This window comes from Arvicanthis niloticus, chromosome 25, assembly GCF_011762505.2.
Source record: "Arvicanthis niloticus isolate mArvNil1 chromosome 25, mArvNil1.pat.X, whole genome shotgun sequence".
NCBI classification, from domain to species: Eukaryota; Metazoa; Chordata; class Mammalia; order Rodentia; family Muridae; genus Arvicanthis; species Arvicanthis niloticus.
In genome coordinates, this window is record NC_133433.1 from 29,859,773 (window position 1) to 29,877,410 (window position 17,638).

General features: G+C 39.5%; 1 protein-coding gene across 6 annotated transcripts in view; it reads left to right on the top strand.

Moving 5' to 3' along the window:
* Nucleotides 1-17,638, top strand: part of Ube2w (ubiquitin conjugating enzyme E2 W) — a 65,640-nt gene that overhangs the window by 27,010 nt on the left and 20,992 nt on the right. For 4 of the 6 annotated variants that reach the window (XM_076924306.1, XM_076924305.1, XM_076924308.1 and 1 more), the window contains exons 4-5: nucleotides 9,762-9,917; nucleotides 13,072-13,147. In XM_076924306.1, coding sequence (XP_076780421.1) covers nucleotides 9,762-9,917; nucleotides 13,072-13,147 — 232 coding nt within the window. The remainder of the gene's footprint in view (nucleotides 1-9,761; nucleotides 9,918-13,071; nucleotides 13,148-17,638) is intronic. The other 2 variants (XM_076924309.1, XM_076924307.1) reach the window with 1 other exon arrangement.

Sequence of the window (17,638 nt, forward strand, 5' to 3'; positions counted from 1 at the left end):
GTTGTTGTTGTTTGTTTGTTTGTTTTTTTCAAGACAGGGTTTCTCTGTGTAGCCCTGGCTGTCCTGGAAATCACTCTGTAGACCAGGCTGGCCTCGAACTCAGAAATCCGCCTGCCTCTGCCTCCCAAGTGCTGGGATTAAAGGCATGCGCCACCACCACCACCACCGCCTGGCGTCTAGTATTTCTTTTTAACAGCGTATTTTGTAATGTATTCATCTATGCTGCAGAAGTTTTACATTCTAATGTATATTGGTTAAGAAAATTAAAACTAAGGGCAGGGATTTCTTAATTATTAAAATTATTTTATTAATCATATCATCTGTATGGCTTTAAATGTAATGGATCTAATAAGATTTGTGTACATTGTAAAGAAAGAAACGTGATTGAAATATTTCTTTGAGGTCCATTCCCGAATTATACGGTAGTTTGAAGAAACAGAAACATTGGCTGTTACTAGTCTTTCATCTTCCTACAGAATAAGCAATATTGAGTATATGACTTCCTAGAAAACCAGAGTTTTAGGAGTCTCCCTCGAGTAGATGAGTCTCATTGTGAAATGCCAACTATTGAGTCTGTAACACATATAGGCCATTCTATACCTGTGTAGCTTTGTAAGTTTTCCTCTTATTCATGATTAGCTTCTCACATTATATGCCATTTTGTTATGAAAAAAGCTGCTTGCCTACATAATATTTGCCTTGATCATTTGTTCTTAAATAAAATGACACTAAGTATTTTTCAGTTAGTATAGGAGCAGAGATGAGGTACATGTCATCGTCATTTTCCACCAATATGCAGTTAATGTCAGCATCCTTCCTCACACAGGAAATGTCTTTCTAGGTAAACTCAGTATTACCTAGTTCATTCTAAGTTCCATGTAAATGGCTGCTTAATTCAGTGTGTCTGCTATGCTAAACACTTGTCTTTATATGAAGAAATAGAAGAGTATGGAGAGACTAAAAAGACATTAGATTGCCTTGAAAGGACTTTAATCTGTTTATTTGAATAGGTCAACATTTGCTCACCTGTCATCTGTTAAGGAACTTTATCTGTTACAGATGGAGTATATAACATGGAGTCAGATCTGTTTGGCTCAGATGGTAGAGTTTCAGGGCAGTGTATACCCTAGCACCAGCACTAGAATGTTGAATATTACTTGAGCAGGGAGTTCTAGACTAACCTGGGCAACAAAACAAGATCCTGTCTCAAAAAAGCAAAGCAAAAAGCTGGGAAGATGGTTTCTGAAGTAGAGTGTTGATTTACAACTAGGAGACCTGATTTTAGTCCCAAGCACAAGCTAAAAGCCAGGTATGCACCAGTTATTGTAGCACTGGGGAGGCAGGGGCAGGATGCTCCTTGGGATTGCTGGCCACACAGTTTAGTTGAATCATGGAACACCAAGTTCAGTGAGATAACATTTCTCAAAAAAAAAAAAAAAAAAAAAAAAAAAAGTAGAGAGTAATTGGTGAATGCACACTGATCACCTCCTCCTTCTGTCTCCACACACACTGATGTCCTCCTCCTTCTGTCTCCACACACACTGATGTCCTCCTTCTGTCTCCACACACACTGATGTCCTCCTCCTTCTGTCTCCACACACACTGATGTCCTCCTTCTGTCTCCACACACACTGATGTCCTCCTTCTGTCTCCACACACACTGATGTCCTCCTTCTGTCTCCACACACACTGATGTCCTCCTTCTGTCTCCACACACACTGATGTCCTCCTTCTGTCTCCACACACACTGATGTCCTCCTTCTGTCTCCACACACACTGATGTCCTCCTTCTGTCTCCACACACACTGATGTCCTCCTTCTGTCTCCACACTCACTGATGTCCTCCTTCTGTCTCCACACTCACTGATGTCCTCCTTCTGTCTCCACACACACTGATGTCCTCCTTCTGTCTCCACACACACTGATGTCCTCCTTCTGTCTCCACACACACTGATGTCCTCCTTCTGTCTCCACACACACTGATGTCCTCCTTCTGTCTCCACACACACTGATGTCCTCCTTCTGTCTCCACACACACTGATGTCCTCCTTCTGTCTCCACACACACTGATGTCCTCCTTCTGTCTCCACACTCACTGATGTCCTCCTTCTGTCTCCACACACACTGATGTCCTCCTTCTGTCTCCACACACACTGATGTCCTCCTTCTGTCTCCACACACACTGATGTCCTCCTTCTGTCTCCACACACACTGATGTCCTCCTTCTGTCTCCACACACACTGATGTCCTCCTTCTGTCTCCACACACACTGATGTCCTCCTTCTGTCTCCACACACACTGATGTCCTCCTTCTGTCTCCACACTCACTGATGTCCTCCTTCTGTCTCCACACACACTGATGTCCTCCTTCTGTCTCCACACACACTGATGTCCTCCTTCTGTCTCCACACACACTGATGTCCTCCTTCTGTCTCCACACACACTGATGTCCTCCTTCTGTCTCCACACACACTGATGTCCTCCTTCTGTCTCCACACTCACTGATGTCCTCCTTCTGTCTCCACACTCACTGATGTCCTCCTTCTGTCTCCACACTCACTGATGTCCTCCTTCTGTCTCCACACACACTGATGTCCTCCTTCTGTCTCCACACACACTGATGTCCTCCTCATGTCTTCACACACACTGATGTCTTCATCCTATGTCTCCACACATACCTGATAACCTCTGTATGTCTACACATGCACATAATCTAAACAAATACTTAATTTAGAAAGGAAACACAAGAATTTTATGATAGGCAACAAATAAAATTTTTTGTCCATGCAGTTTCCATTCTTTGGGGAAAGACATAAGCAATAAGTAAAGTAGTGCAGGAGGGAAGTAGGGTAAGGACATGCCCAGGAGAACTCCAGTTTCTCGAGAAGTAAGGCCAACAGTTGACAGTTGGGACTTCATGAAACTATAAAGCTTCTTTACAGCAAAGTGACAGGTTACAGAATGGGAGAAAATGTTTACACACTGTACTTTTGATAGAATTTTATAGAGATATAGAGAGAACTCAAACTATATAATAAGAAATTAGATAGTCCAATCCAATGAAATGCAAATGGCCAATAAAGATTGGAAAAATGTTCAGTTTTCTAACCATTAGAGAAATGCAGATCAAAACTACCCTGAGATTCCATATTACCTGAGTCAGTTGTTATTCATCAGGACAACAACAACAACAACAACAACAAAGAAATGCTGAATAAAGAACTCAAAACTTTATGAAGGCCAATGAAACAAAAATGGAGAGCAGTAGCTAATTTAGAGTAGGCTAAGAGGCAGAAAGAAACTTACTTGAACTGGAGGGACTGGTCTTGAGAGGCAGTAAAGGGTTTATGTGGAAAGTACAGGGAAGGGCAGGAAAGGACCCAGCCTCTGAACGTCTGTGGTTAAATACACAGAAGGGCTGTAGGTATGAACGTGGGAGTGTTTAGGGTCTGATCAAAGAAGAGTCTGCAGTATGAAGGAGGTGACTATTTCATAGGCTTTAGGAGGTATGGTCAGACCATCAGCACTAAAGTTCTCAAAGCTCAGTGTCCTGACTCCTGGTGCACCTCCCTTCTGCCTCTTCTTTCTTGTTAGTTCTCCCATCCATCTGCCACATGCCCTCAAAGAAAGTCTGAGATGCTTACTTTGTTTTTTTTTTTTAATTGGATATTTTATTTATTTACAGTACAGATGTTATCCCATTTCCTCTCCCTAGAACCCCTTATCCTATACCCCCTCTTCCTTTATGCTTTTATACCATTTTGATTACATGCATGTAATAAGGTCAGTTCTAGGTTGAGGGTCTAGCATTACAATAGATGGAAATAGTCGAGGAACAAGCAATTTAATAAACACAAATAGTCAAAGAAAAAGCAAGGCATTAAACCCAGTTATGTGAACACTCCCGTGATCACTGTTTCTAAAGGCTTATCAGGATGACCAAACTATCTGAGCCTACTTACTGCTTTCTAAGTGTCTCAGTAACACTTGCTTTAAACTTTTCAAATGTATTTTTTGCTGAAAAGTTATCTTAGCACTTACTTAATTTCTCTTAGAACTTGTAGGAGCATTACTCATTTTTGAGGAAGAGTCACTGTCCCTTCCCAGTTCTAAAGCCATAGTGACACTTTAGAAGTGCTAGGGTGACAGGACAGCCTCTAGAGTGTCCTTCCCACACTTTCTGTTTCCTTCTCCCAGACCCTCCCTTTCTCCTGCCTCCTGCAGATCTAGAGCCTGGTTGTTGGTGGTGTCCTTTTTCAGGCTTGGTAAGATGCTCTTTTTACATAGTAATGGCCAAGTTCCCCAAGTGGTCACAGTTTCTTAAGAAAAGAGAAGACTAATGTGCTAGAATGAATGAGGAGTGTAGAAATTAATAAGTGACAAAGGGATAGTTAAGTTTCCAAACTTAGCTTCATTGTATTTAGGAAGTTTGTCTTTGGCAACTAGAGATATGGCTCAGTGGTTGAGAGCACTGGCCGCTCTTCCACAGGACCTGAGTTCCACTCTCAGCCTAATACTACTACATGGTGGTTCACAACTGTCAGGAAATCCAGTTCCAGGAGATCCAGCAACCTCGTCTGGCCTTCACAGGCAGTGTATACATATGGTACAAAGATATACATGTAGGCAAAACCCATACACATAAAATAAAAATAAATACACACAGAAGTTTGTCTTTAAAGTATACTTAGAGCTGCACGGTGATGATAATCATGGAAACGTAGAAAGCTATTTCTGTAGATGCTAATGAGACCATGTTTGTGTACTAACAAGAGAACTCTCCGTTGAAAACTCACGAAATTTCAATTGCCAGTTATTTTTGTATAAATTTTAAAAATTAGAATTACATCACATGTTCCCTTTCTTTTCCTTCCTTCATTTCCTCCCATGCACCCCTTGGCTCTTTGTCTCAAATTTGTGGCCTCTTTAGCCAGCCAGCCAGCCAGCCTGTCTATCTATCTATCTATCTGTCTATCTGTCTGTCTATCTGTCTATCTGTCTGTCTATCTGTCTATCTGTCTGTCTGTCTATCTGTCTATCTGTCTATCTGACTCTCACATACACATACACTCCTAAATACAACCTAATCTGTCTGTGTATTTTACCTGTATGTATATTACCTGTATGTATATGATCTTCCTAACTTTTGTAGGTTATTATTAGGCCTAACTTTGCTATATCATATGTTACACTTTTAAATTTTATTTATTTATTTTTGGTTGTTTGAGACATGGCCTCTTTTTGTTACAGACATACACACTCATTCCTAAAAACAACAAATATACCTGTGTGTTACCTCTGTGTATATGACCTCCCTGGCCACTTTGTCAGTTACTAATCTTAACTTTTCTGTATCAGATATTACACTTTTATTTATTTATTTTTTTATTTTGGTTGCTTGAGACATGGCATCATGTATCCTGGGCTGGCCTTAAACTTGCTCTGTAGCCAAGGATGATTTGGAGTACCTGGTCCTCCTGTTTTTACCTCCCAAGTGCTAGGATTACAGGTATGGGCCACGAGCCTGGCTATGCAGATCACAGGAGAAAACCTTGTCTCCTGTTGTCCCTGACAGGAAGCGTTGGTATCTAGATGACAAATAGATTTGTTTTTTATAATTACGCCCTGGTATTTGGTTGACTTTCTGGCTGGCCCCTCTATATTCCAAATCTAGAAACTGATTGATAATCTAGGGCTTATGCATTACAGGTGAACCACCACCGAGCTGCCCTTCCTGCCTGTAGGTAGCCCATTTTGTTTTGTTTATTGTGTGTATACTATTTGGACCTAGCTTGACATATATTAGGAAACATTTTTCTTTTTTAAGCTGCTCGTGAAACACTGTTGTATCTTCTTTGTCAATAAGTGCTATGTGGTCTTTCATTATTGTACTTGATGTTGGGAAATTTTTGAATTTTATATATGAAAGTTATCTGAATGCCATCCCTATTTTCTTAGTAATTATGTCAAGACTTCAGTAAACTGTAAACATAGTGCAGTATATAGTTAAATGTCTAGTTGTAGTTGTTTTATATTAGATTATTATAGATATTGGTAACTATCAGATCAAACTGTTGTTAGAATCTGTCAAATTTGAGTAATGAGTCAGGTACTTTTAAATCTGCTGTAGAAGAAATGCTTAGGCCCAGGGTTTGTGACCAGCCTAGGTGACAGGGAGACCCCATGGCCTATTTTCCCCCCTAACTTGAGTGGTGGTTGTTGATAGTCTGGGTAGGTTTTCATCACTCAGATGTCTTTCAGTTTGGATTTTAGTAGGTTCTACATTCATGATACTCAAAAGTTATTCCAAGATTGGCCTGATTAAATTTTTAGACTGAATGTGGACCAGGTATATATACTTCCAAAATTATCTTGAGTATGCTTACATCTTAGCTCTTATTTACTTTTAAAAATGAGCCACAGTAATAAGGAAGTGATTAAAAATACAGAGATAAAGTTCTAATTCTAAGTCCTACCATTGAGCCTTTACTTCCTCTCTGAAATGCCACTTTCCTCAGTGGGGTTTCTGCAGCAAGGAGTATATATAGTTTTCAGTTAACTTTGAACAGTGTGATTGTATAACTAGTTTTGACCTGAGGCCAAGTGAATTGTAGTTTCAGATGACTTGTATTCAGTGGTCTTGTTGTATTAGTCAGTCTGAGACAGTTTTATCAGCTACACGGGGAGACCCTAGCTTATTTTTACCATTCCAGAAACAACATTTTGAGTTTCTAGTACCTGTTTGCCCGAATTACAACAGAAATGCCCAGTTTTCTCCTTTGATTTATACTTGGTAGTAAGCAAGATGGGAAAACAGTGCTTAAATTTAGCCTCGGTTACTCTCCCACATTGGGTGGAGAGCCAGGGTGGCAGAGTGTTGTAAAGCTCTCTGTGGATATGGAAAAGACTTGTAATGCCTTTTACATGAACAAACTGTTGTAAACAATTCTTTTGCTTTATTTCAGGAATTCATCTCTGGCATGTCAAGCAGCCTTTTTCTGCTTAGACAAGCTTCTAAAGTGCCTAGACCCTAAGTGTTGCTTACTATGTGCAAGGAGTTATCCTGTGTGTGCTTACTTCAAGATTACACCGGCTGCATTTGCTATGCACGGAATATGTTAGAAGCCTAATTGAGATTAATTTTGTTTTCATTTGTTTTCTTAAGACAGGGTCTGTCTACCCAGTATCCTGTCCTGCCCAAGCCTTCTGGAATTACAGATGAGAGCCACTGCACTGGGCAGAGGACTTGGTCTGATTTTTGTTGGGCCTCTGTGCCATTGGAGCTGTTTTAGTCTTGCCCTCTGCTCTGCCTGTAGACCTCTGCTGCTTTTGCCCACCATAGCTGCTGCCCTCCCTCACCTTCACCACTGTCTCTTCTGTTTGCATTTCCTTTGTGTTCATGCACAGTTCCTGGCTCATGGCCATTGGTAACAATGTTTTTCCATGGAGAAAATGCTTCTCCTTTGCTCTGGGAATGAGTAGTCAGTTGTCAGGACCTTGTATCTGGCTCCCTATGTATTTACCTTGGTGATTGTTGACAGCCATAATAAAAAGTTGGCAGTTTTAAATTTTTTTTTTTATTTTTGACACTCTCAGGGCACTATTTTCATAGACTTCTTGATTAAGAGACCTTTGGGGAGGTGGGGAGAGAAGGATACTATTTAAAAGGAATTGTGACCAAGGAGTAAATTCTCAGGGTATTGTCTCTGTTCTCAGTAACAACACTGCTGGCCAAATGGCTTTTTAGGATAAAATGACTAACCTAGAACAGATGTGCATTCTGTGACATTTATAAATCCTGTTCTAGACATGTATAACAGTCTACAAATAAATATATTGTAATAGCTGTGGTTCATAGTTCTAAAATTCCACTCAAAAGCAGTTATGAGTAGACTCAGAAAATGTAGACGTCAAGACTGCTCAAAGCTGGCTGGCTGTTTTTAGGGAAGTGACCTCAGCTGAATGAACGGCATTTCCTAGAACATCTGTTCAAAGGCAAAGAGTAGACCTCATGTAATCATGTCAGACAAAGGACTGATGTCTCTCATCATGACGCTTGGCTTGATGTTTCTACCCTTCTTCTGTGGGGAAGTTAGAGTTGGATGGTCACATCTTAAACACTTAGGAAAACAAGTTTGAAAGTGATTCTTTCACTGAGTATTGCATGTTAGTAATATTTAAAATGTTAGCAGACTGTCAACCGTATGGGTAATTGGTTTGTAAATGAATGTTTCTAAGAATCTTAATAAAGTCAGATTTGTGGCTAGATATTTAAACTAGCTATAAAAACCTTAGCTTATTTTAATTTCACAGTATCCTATATTAAATGTGGGCATACCTCACTCTAGGTAGATGGATTTCATTGACTATCTGCTATAGAGCAAAAATGTTTCATCAGTTTCTATCATAATTTAGACTTTGGTTTCTTCTTGGTATTTTGCTGTAGCTAGTATTTTGCAAGGGTTGAGAGATTCTGTTAGTCTAGGTTGAGAAGTGTTGGATTTTATGTAGGGACTCATGGTTCTGAATTGTCAACTTTGAATTTATACTTATGATTGTTGTTAGTGTTTATTTGAGAGAAAGTTTTGCTGTTTTCCCAAGACTGGCTTTGAACTTCTAGGCTCAAGTAAAATTCTTTACCTCAGACTTTCCAGAAGTTGCCCCTGCGGTGCCCTCAGCCACACCAAGCCTGATTGTGAATTCTTAACCAGACCCTCTCTCAAGTGATACTGATATTTTTCTTTCTACGATGTGATCACTAATTAGGAACAACTATTAAACTACAGAACTAATATGGTATTACTACCTTATAAAATTGACTTGAAGATTGGTGAGCTAATTTAATTTGAATTTTATGTAAAATCAAGTGATTTCTCTTAGAGCTGTAGCTCAGAGTAGAACACTTATGTAACACGTCCATGGACCCAAGTTCTTTGCCCAGCATTGCAAAGTGGGACACACATGTAGGTGTTTCTAAGTCTGCTGCTGCCTTTGAATTGTCTTAGGATGTGAATAATAGACTTTCAAGATATGCAGATATATTCTCTTTCCTATTTGGATGCTTAGGTGGCTTACTTGAAGTGTTAGGACAGAGGAAGGCCATTACAGTTGTGCCGAGGTAAGATAAAGGAGCAACTTCAGTGAGGAGACACACAGCAGCCAATTAAGACTCCGCCTTATTATTTTCTTATTTTACCTGAACAGGTTTGATTGGATTTTTGTTACAGTATCATAATTAAATAATTTGGGAATTTTATTGTGTTTTGGTTTTATTTATTTATTTATTTATTTATTTATTTATTTATTTGGGTTTTTTGTCTTGTTTTGTTGTATTTGTTTTTTAAAATATGCTTTTAGCATGTAGCCCTGACTAGCTTGGAACTTACTATGTAGTTCAGACTAGCCTCACAGTGACTGCCTCTGCTTTCCAAGTGCTGGAATTAAAGATGAATAATGAGTATTTAGTGAGGACTGAGTAAAAAAACAACATTATTATAATGTAGTTTACCATTTTCTAGTAAAAAAATAAAAATATAGAACATTTCAGTGCAATCTATGATAACAGCCTAGGGGTTCCTACTATTGCATGGTTATTTATGCAGGGAAATTGGTACTAAATTATTATTCATAGGTGAGCATTTGCTCCTGAAATCTGTTTGTTTTTATTTTATGTCTTAAAAATTAATGCTTGTTAAATGTGGAGAATATTTTAGTTTTTAATAGAGAATATTGAGCGTTAATGGAATTTTATTTTTCTGTAGGTCATGTTTACTGGTGAAAATATTCCCGTTCATCCTCATGTGTATAGCAATGGTCATATCTGTTTATCCATTCTAACAGAAGACTGGTCCCCAGCGCTCTCAGTGCAGTCAGTCTGTCTCAGCATTATCAGCATGCTTTCCAGCTGCAAAGAAAAGGTAGGACTTGCACAGTTACTCCAGGTAATGTCTCCTCTTAAAGCATAGGTAGGCCGGGCAGTGGTGGGGCACGTCTTTAATCCCAGCACTTGGGAGGCAGAGGCAGATGAATTTCTGAGTTCAAGGCCAGCCTGGTCTACAGAGTGAGTTCCAGGACAGCCAGGGCTACACAGAGAAACCCTGTCTCAAACAAACAAACAAAAAACAACAACAACAACAAAAAACCCCACAAAAAACACAAAACAAAACAACAAAAAAACAAACAAAAAAACATAGGTAGGCTAACAGTTTCAAAATATAATTAGCTGTATTTGATAGGAGGATTCATGTTTTTTGTTTTTAAATTACAGTGAATGACTTTTTTGTAATAAATTGGCAAGTTATTTTATCTTTCATTCTAAATAGATTAGAAGTCAAAGTACGATGTTTTATATATATTTCTAATATAGTTTTTTTGAGTATACAACATGCTAGCTAGCAATGTTGACAGTAACGAGTCTGTAGCTGTCATTTAATCATTTTTAAACAGGACATTTGTGCACATGCTTTTAATCTGAGTTTTATTTCCTTAAACAAGCACAGAGTAAAAGTGTACAGCACATTCCTGTTTTTAGATTTCACAGTGGGAAAGTTAGGAATAAAAATCCCCTGGCTCTTACCTCGCTGCCCATCCAAGGCAACATGTCTCAGAATTTCTGAGAATTCAGAGCCTTCCCATCTTACTGGTTAGCTTGAAGGAGGCACACCATTCACCAGTAGAATTTCTGGAACCTTCCGACTTGTTTTCCTTTATCCACCCACAGATTCTGTCTCTAATGGAAAGTGGGGAAAAGACCAGATGAAAAATGGTGTGAGTTAAATTTTAGATACCTTTAAAGTAGGAGATCTGGGAGTATCTTTAGCAGATTGTTTTTCTGTTCTCCAGATTAAATCCACTGCTGTTTTATTAATTAGAATTTAGAGAATCTTTAAGATAATCATTTATTTTTAAGCAGTAGGTTTAGAATCTGTAACACGCAGAGTCACTGTTTTACTAAATGCGTTTCTTCAATGTTAATTCAAAGGAGGGTTGGGTTTTTTTTTTTTTTTTTTTTTTTTTGAGTGGGACTGTGTACATCAAGATGGTTCATCAGCTAAGCATGCTCAGTATCTTTATTCAGAAATACTAAAATGTGTAAAACAACTATTTTAGATGATATATGATATATGCATTAACAGCACTTTGCAAATTTTTTTTGTATGTATGGGTATTTTATCTCCATGTATGTCTGTACTCTATGAGCATGCTTGGTACCTGTGGAGGCCAAAAAAGGGCATTGAATTCCCTGGGACTGGAGTTCCAGATGATTGTGAGGCATCAAGAGGGTGCTACAAGGGTCCTCTGCAGGAGCAGCCAGGGCTCTTCCCTGCTGAGCATCTGTCCAGCTGCCTTAACGCTTCTTTAAGTTTAGTTTCTTCTGCATTTTAAGGCTGTAACCAAGCTTTGCTTAACTATAGACATTGTTATGAGTCTTCCTCACTTATTGCTTCAGTATTTCGTGCCTATGTGTGGCAGGCATACACACACACACACACACACACACACACACACACATACACACACACACACACACACACACACACACACACACACACACACAAACACACACACAGAGCTTCTCATCTGGGGGCAGAGCAGTTTGTTCTTACAAGTGCTCCTATATGCCTATGATTCTTCACAGTGAGGTGATGACCACAGGGTTTGAGTATACTGCCATTGAGATGGTCCCTGGGGATTGTCTGCACACTGTGGCCTGATGGCCATTAGTGATGATTATTAGCTTTTGTTTGCTTTTACGTGGAATGTTTTACACCAAGTGTCAGAGAGAATCTGTTGCTCTATCTGCCTCCTGTCTTTTTCCAAACCCCATCATTCCACTCACCGTCTGGTTTGCTGCTGTTGATAAACTATTTTTAGTAGAATTGTTGTGTGATAGGTTTAACTGTGATGATAATTTAAGAGTCAGAATTTCTGTGAGTTTGATAAAAATTAAACATTTATTAGATGCTTTGATGTTTTTACTCTACTGAATAAATACATAACTTCATTTTGTAATCCTAATTTTTAAATAAATTTTCTCAAATTGTATCAGGGAAATCTTGGAGTAGTTAACAGATTGTACCAAACATTCTTTTTGTTTTTGATTCAAATGACTGTTGATGTGAACTCTAAGGGCACTTCAAGGGTCAGCTGACAGATAAAGTATATGGGCATTAGAAGTGGATGGGATGCTGTCTTTCCAGCAGTCTAGGTTGTCCACGACACTTGCTACTGCTGTCTTGCTGGACCTTTCTCAAATGATGCAGCTCTTAATCGGCCTCAGTAGGAGTTCTCTTACTCTCTCATCTTTATTAGTCTAAATAGTTAATTAAGTGTTAACACTGCAAAAGATATTTAATAGGGAAAGAAAGACATTGCTTTATCAAAGTCATTGTAGCCAAGCCAAGTTAGCCAAGCACTCTCTATTATTTGTTGGAAGCTGTCCCTCCTAATATAAACTTGACATTTGAACTGTTGACAGAAAGATATTCTCATGTCGGACTGGTACCCAGTAATTTTCAGGCAGGGTCTCTCCCAGTCTTCCTCCAGTGTGTTGAGCATCACTGTTGCCAGATGTCCTGCAGGGATGCTAGGTTTTCTGTATTTTTCCAGTCAGGACACATAGGAGCAGTGAGGCCACTGTTACTTTCAAGCACTAAGATGTCTTTCGTCTTAGATGCTGTTTGAATCAGAGTCATCTGCTCTGTTTTTAATATATTACAATAAAATAGTAAGTCTATGTGGCTACTTGAAAGTTGCTGTAGTTTTTCAGACAGCCTTGATTAAGTAGGCTTTGTGTTAGTTAGTTAGTTAGTTAGTTGTTAGTTAGTTAGTTACTTCATGTAAGTAGTCCTTAAGTGGCTTGATGGGAGAGGTAAGCACTTGGGTGCTGTGTACTGGACCTGACCATTCCTATACCTTCTTAAAATAGCTGATGCTGACATTCTTCTTATGCTTAATGTGTCCAATTGTTTTCCTTCATTCTAGGATAATGTTGCTAAATTCACTTCTCTCAATCACTCTCTTTCTGAACTTACCTGTTTAAATTCTTTTTTGTTGTTGTTTTTGTTTCAGAGACGACCACCAGATAATTCTTTTTATGTGCGAACATGTAACAAGAATCCAAAGAAAACAAAATGGTGGTATCATGGTGAGCAGTTTTAATTTCTAGTGACAAATTTTGATTATTTTTATTTGAAAGATGATGTTTGTAAGACTTGGGGAAAATAGGAGGATATAATTGGGGTAACATGTTTGTAATACTACATTGTAGAAAATCTTGGAAAATGTGGCTATTAGACTAAATTTTTTAAACAACCATATGTATCATAGGAGAAGTAAAATTAACATTACTTTAATAATTCCAACAATACCATTTAATATCTTGTGTGGTTTTGTTTTGTTGTACTTTTGAGGGTTAAGACGCTTTTGTTTATTTCTCTAAGCCTTTCTTGAAGGCTATGTAGCCCAGCTTGCAGATGTCTCCTTGCCTCTGCCTCTCACGTGCTGGGATTATAGGTGTATACTGCTGTGGCAGACCAAAGCCCACCATAATCTTGTCTTAAAGTAGAGCAAGCTGTGGGGACCCTTGATGTGAAGTAGTTCTGATGCCCTGTGTACTCAGTTCTACTACTTTTTGTAATTGGAGGCAATTACAATAAGGTATTGTGTTTATTAGAGAAAGCTGCTCTGGTCTCACCAGCTTGTCTTAGTCACTGTTCTAGTGCAGTGAAGAGACACCGTGGGCTTGGCAACTCTTTTAAAAGAAGTATTTAATTGGAGCTGGCTTACGGCTTCAGAGGTTTAGTCCATTATCGTCATGGCAGCATGCAGGCAGGTAGGTGCTAGAGCTGTAGCTGAGAGGTACTGCTTGACCCATAGGCAGACAAGGGTTCTCTGGGTTTGGGGTGGGCTTTCAAACCCTCAAAGCCCACTGCCAGTGACACACTTTCTTCAAAAAGGCCACACTTCCTAATTCTTTCAGTTAGTCCCACCCCCTAGTGACCAAATCTATGATCCTGTACAGGCTGTTCTCACTCAAACCACCACAGCCCACTCCCTGCCCCATAGGCGTGTAGCCATAGCAGAATGCAAAACCATTCAGCCCAACTTTAAAAGTTTCCGTAGTCTACCACAGTCTCAGCATTGGTTAAAACTACAAAGTTCAAAGTCTCTTCTGAGACTCAAGGCAGTCTTAACTGTAACCCTTGTAAAATCAAAGTCAAAAACCAGATCACATACTTCCAACATACAGTGGTACAAACAATACATTAATGTTCGGGGGTTGGGGTGTTGGAGCATACTGAGGGAATACTGGACCAATATGTAAAACCATCAGGGCAAACTCCAAACTGTATCTTTATGTCTGTTGTCAAAGCATTCTTCAGATCCTCAACTCCTTTCAGCTTTATTGACTTTTCTCTCTTGGGCTGGTTCTACACTTGGTCTGCAGCTTTCCTTAGCAGATATTCTGTGACTCTGGCATCTCCAGGATCTTCGGGTTTTCAACACAATTCAGGCTTCACTTTTACAGCTTTATACAATGTTCTCTCTGGGTGTCCAAGCGGAGACACCCTGAAACACACCTGGCCTCCATGGCTTTCCTTAGCTACAAAAGGAGATTCTATAACCCCTTTTTTGTGTTCTTGGCTCTAAAGTCAGAACCACGTGGCCAAAGCTGCCAAGTTCTGCTGCTTGTTGAGGCTGAAACATAGTTCCCTTGTTCAGTTACTTCTGCATCAGCTTTCTGTAGTCTGTTTCCTTCACTGCTTAAGCTTCTCTTTAATTCCTTTCACTAGCTGGAAGCTTAGCTGGGTGTGTCTTGCCCTGAGGTCACCACTCCCTTCATTGCTTTTAGCCTCAGGCTTTTCCTTAAGCTTTTCATCTCCTTGAGCCCAGGACTTTGCTCTGTTATATTTCCTGGTGCTTCTTTTCTCCTCAAATGTACATTTTGTCTTTTTCCTTACTGAGCCTGCTCCTTTTTATTATAGATCTACAGAATAGTGACCACTAATAACCACAAGAGTTAATGCTAGGATGTCTTGAAATCTCGTCTGCCAATGCCATCAATTCAGAACTCTGCAATTTAGTCTCAGGTAGATTTTTTTTTTTTTTTTTTTTTTTTTTTTTTTTTTTTTGACAAGGGCAGAGAGCAGCTGCATTCTTTGCCAAAATATCAGAACAACAGTCTCTAGGCCACTGGCTAATAATCTTTTCCTCTGAAACCTCTTGAGCTGGGCTGTCATAATCTGCATTGCTATCAGCACCATTGTCTTCCACACTCTAACTAGTTTGGCCCATTAAGCCCCAGGTTCAACTGCTTTTCTGTTCCAAAGTTTCCATTCTGCCAACAACCAACAGGGTCAGACCTGTCACAGAAGTCAGTGTTCTGTTGTTGTGAAGAGACATGATGATGAAGAGACACAGCAACTCTTATAAAAGGAAGCATTTAGTCAGGGGCTGGCTTACATTTTCAAAGGTTTAGTCCATTATCATGGTGGGAAGAGTGACAGTATGGAGGGAGGTGTTGGAGCAGTAGCTGACAGCTACATCCTGCTCCATAGGCAGGCAGGCAGGCAGACGGACACACACACACAGACACACAGACAGACACACACACAGACACACAGACACACACACACACACACACACACACACACACACGGCTTGGTGTGGGCTTTTGAATCCTCAAAGCCAAAGCTGATCCCCAGTAACACATTTCCTTCAATGAGAACAAACCATCTAATCCATTGAAAGTGTGCCACTCCCTAGTGACCCACAAATATTTAACATTCTGCCTGTTTTAGCTTTATGAAGAAAATATTCTTGATAGTATTAAATTTTGGTTTTCCTTGTTCAAGGGGTAATGTATAGTTTTATAATGCATAATTTCTGGCAATTACAAATAATCATTTGTAAACCAATCTTACTGCTATCCCAAGGATATAGCTTAAATTCAAAGAAAATGTTTATATTCCCCAGTGGACTTCTTTTTTCTTTGGTATTGGGAATGGATCCCCTGGTCTCATGCCTGCTAGACAGTTCTAGGCTTGAGCTATATCCCTTTTGTATCCATAAAAGTATTTCATTGATGGGGCTTTTGGTTTTTATTTTATTAACCTAAAGAAATCAAATTTGGCAAAACTTAATGAGAATATGGCCCTTTGCCTTTCTATTCAATGTGAAATCTTCTGTTTTCATTAAATTGTAAATTTAAAACTTAAAATTCCCAAGTGCTCAGCTAAGATGAGCAGAGTAGATGTCATGGCACTGTGCCCAGTGTAAGAAGGCCATTCCTGAGGCCAGAGCAGGGCAAGTGCTGGTTATTGTTATTGTGTGTGCTTGTCATTGCTTGTATGTGGAGGTTAGGTTTGCACTGAGCCACTGTATGCACTTGCATGTAAATCTATTTAAAGTAGCCTTGATTTGCTGACTCACAGTGGCTCTCTCTATTTTTTAATATGTTTTCTTCCCCCCATGAATCCTGATCACCTGGATAACCTTGCACCATTCCCCTTTGAGACAGTCTGCTGCATATGTAAGCTTTATATGTACTCAGGAAAGGGGCACAGTCTGCTGTAATTGAGAGTGAAACAGGCACTTCCTAGGCCAACTAGGAAGCTTGTTTGATTTTTTTTTTTTCAGTTATAAGATGCTAAGATCTTTCAACAGTTGAAGCATGGTATTGTCTTTTCCTTTGTGCACATCTAAATGCCAGTTACAGGCATTATAAATAAACATATTACTATTATAGTTTAAAGTTGTAGTTGAATTTGCATGATCTTAATGACAGAGATAATCATATTTATTCATAAGAAGCTAAGTTGTTAGCTTTATTGGAACGTTTCCAAAGTCAGTTACCTTTTGCTTCTTTAGCAGGTTCAATTCCAGAAGAGTCACTAATCATGTTCTTTCTTTAGCACTCATTTTTCAAAATGTGTGCATCAATGCTCTGCCCTTTGCCCTTGCCCTCCTGCTTCCTTTTCTCCTCACTATGTAGTCCTAGATTATTGTGATGGCCAGGGTGCCCTTGAACTTGTGCTAGTCCTCTTGGTTCTTGAGTGCTACGATTGCAGGGGTGTGGCACCACATCTAATTCATAAATATATATTCTTGCTGATGCTTTTATTTTTCTCATTATCTCTGTTTACTAGGCTGATTTGCACTCCTGAGCTCAAGGAATGTCCTCTCTTCAACTTAGCAGCAACTATAAAGCCATATTATCAAGCCCTGCAGACTTACTTCTTAGCTGTCTTAGGGTTTCTATTGCTGTGATAAAACACCGTGACTAAAAGAAGCTTGGGGAGGAAAGGGCTTATTATTGCTTTATGCACAGTCATTGTCCCTCCCTGAGGGAGGTCAGGCTAGGAACTCAAGGCAGGAGCTGATGCAGAAGCCATTAAGGAGCACTGCTTACTGGCTGGCTCCTCATGCATACTTAGCCTGCTTTCTTTTATATGTCCAGGTGATCCTGGATCAGTGGCACAGCTCATAGTATGCTGTGCCCTCCTCATGAAGTGTTAATCAAAGGGATCCCCACAGGACTGACCTGTGGAGGCACTTGCTCAATTAAAGTTCCCTCTTCTCAGATGCCTCTAGCTTGTGTCCATTTGACAAAAAAACTAGTTAAGGACATTAGTGC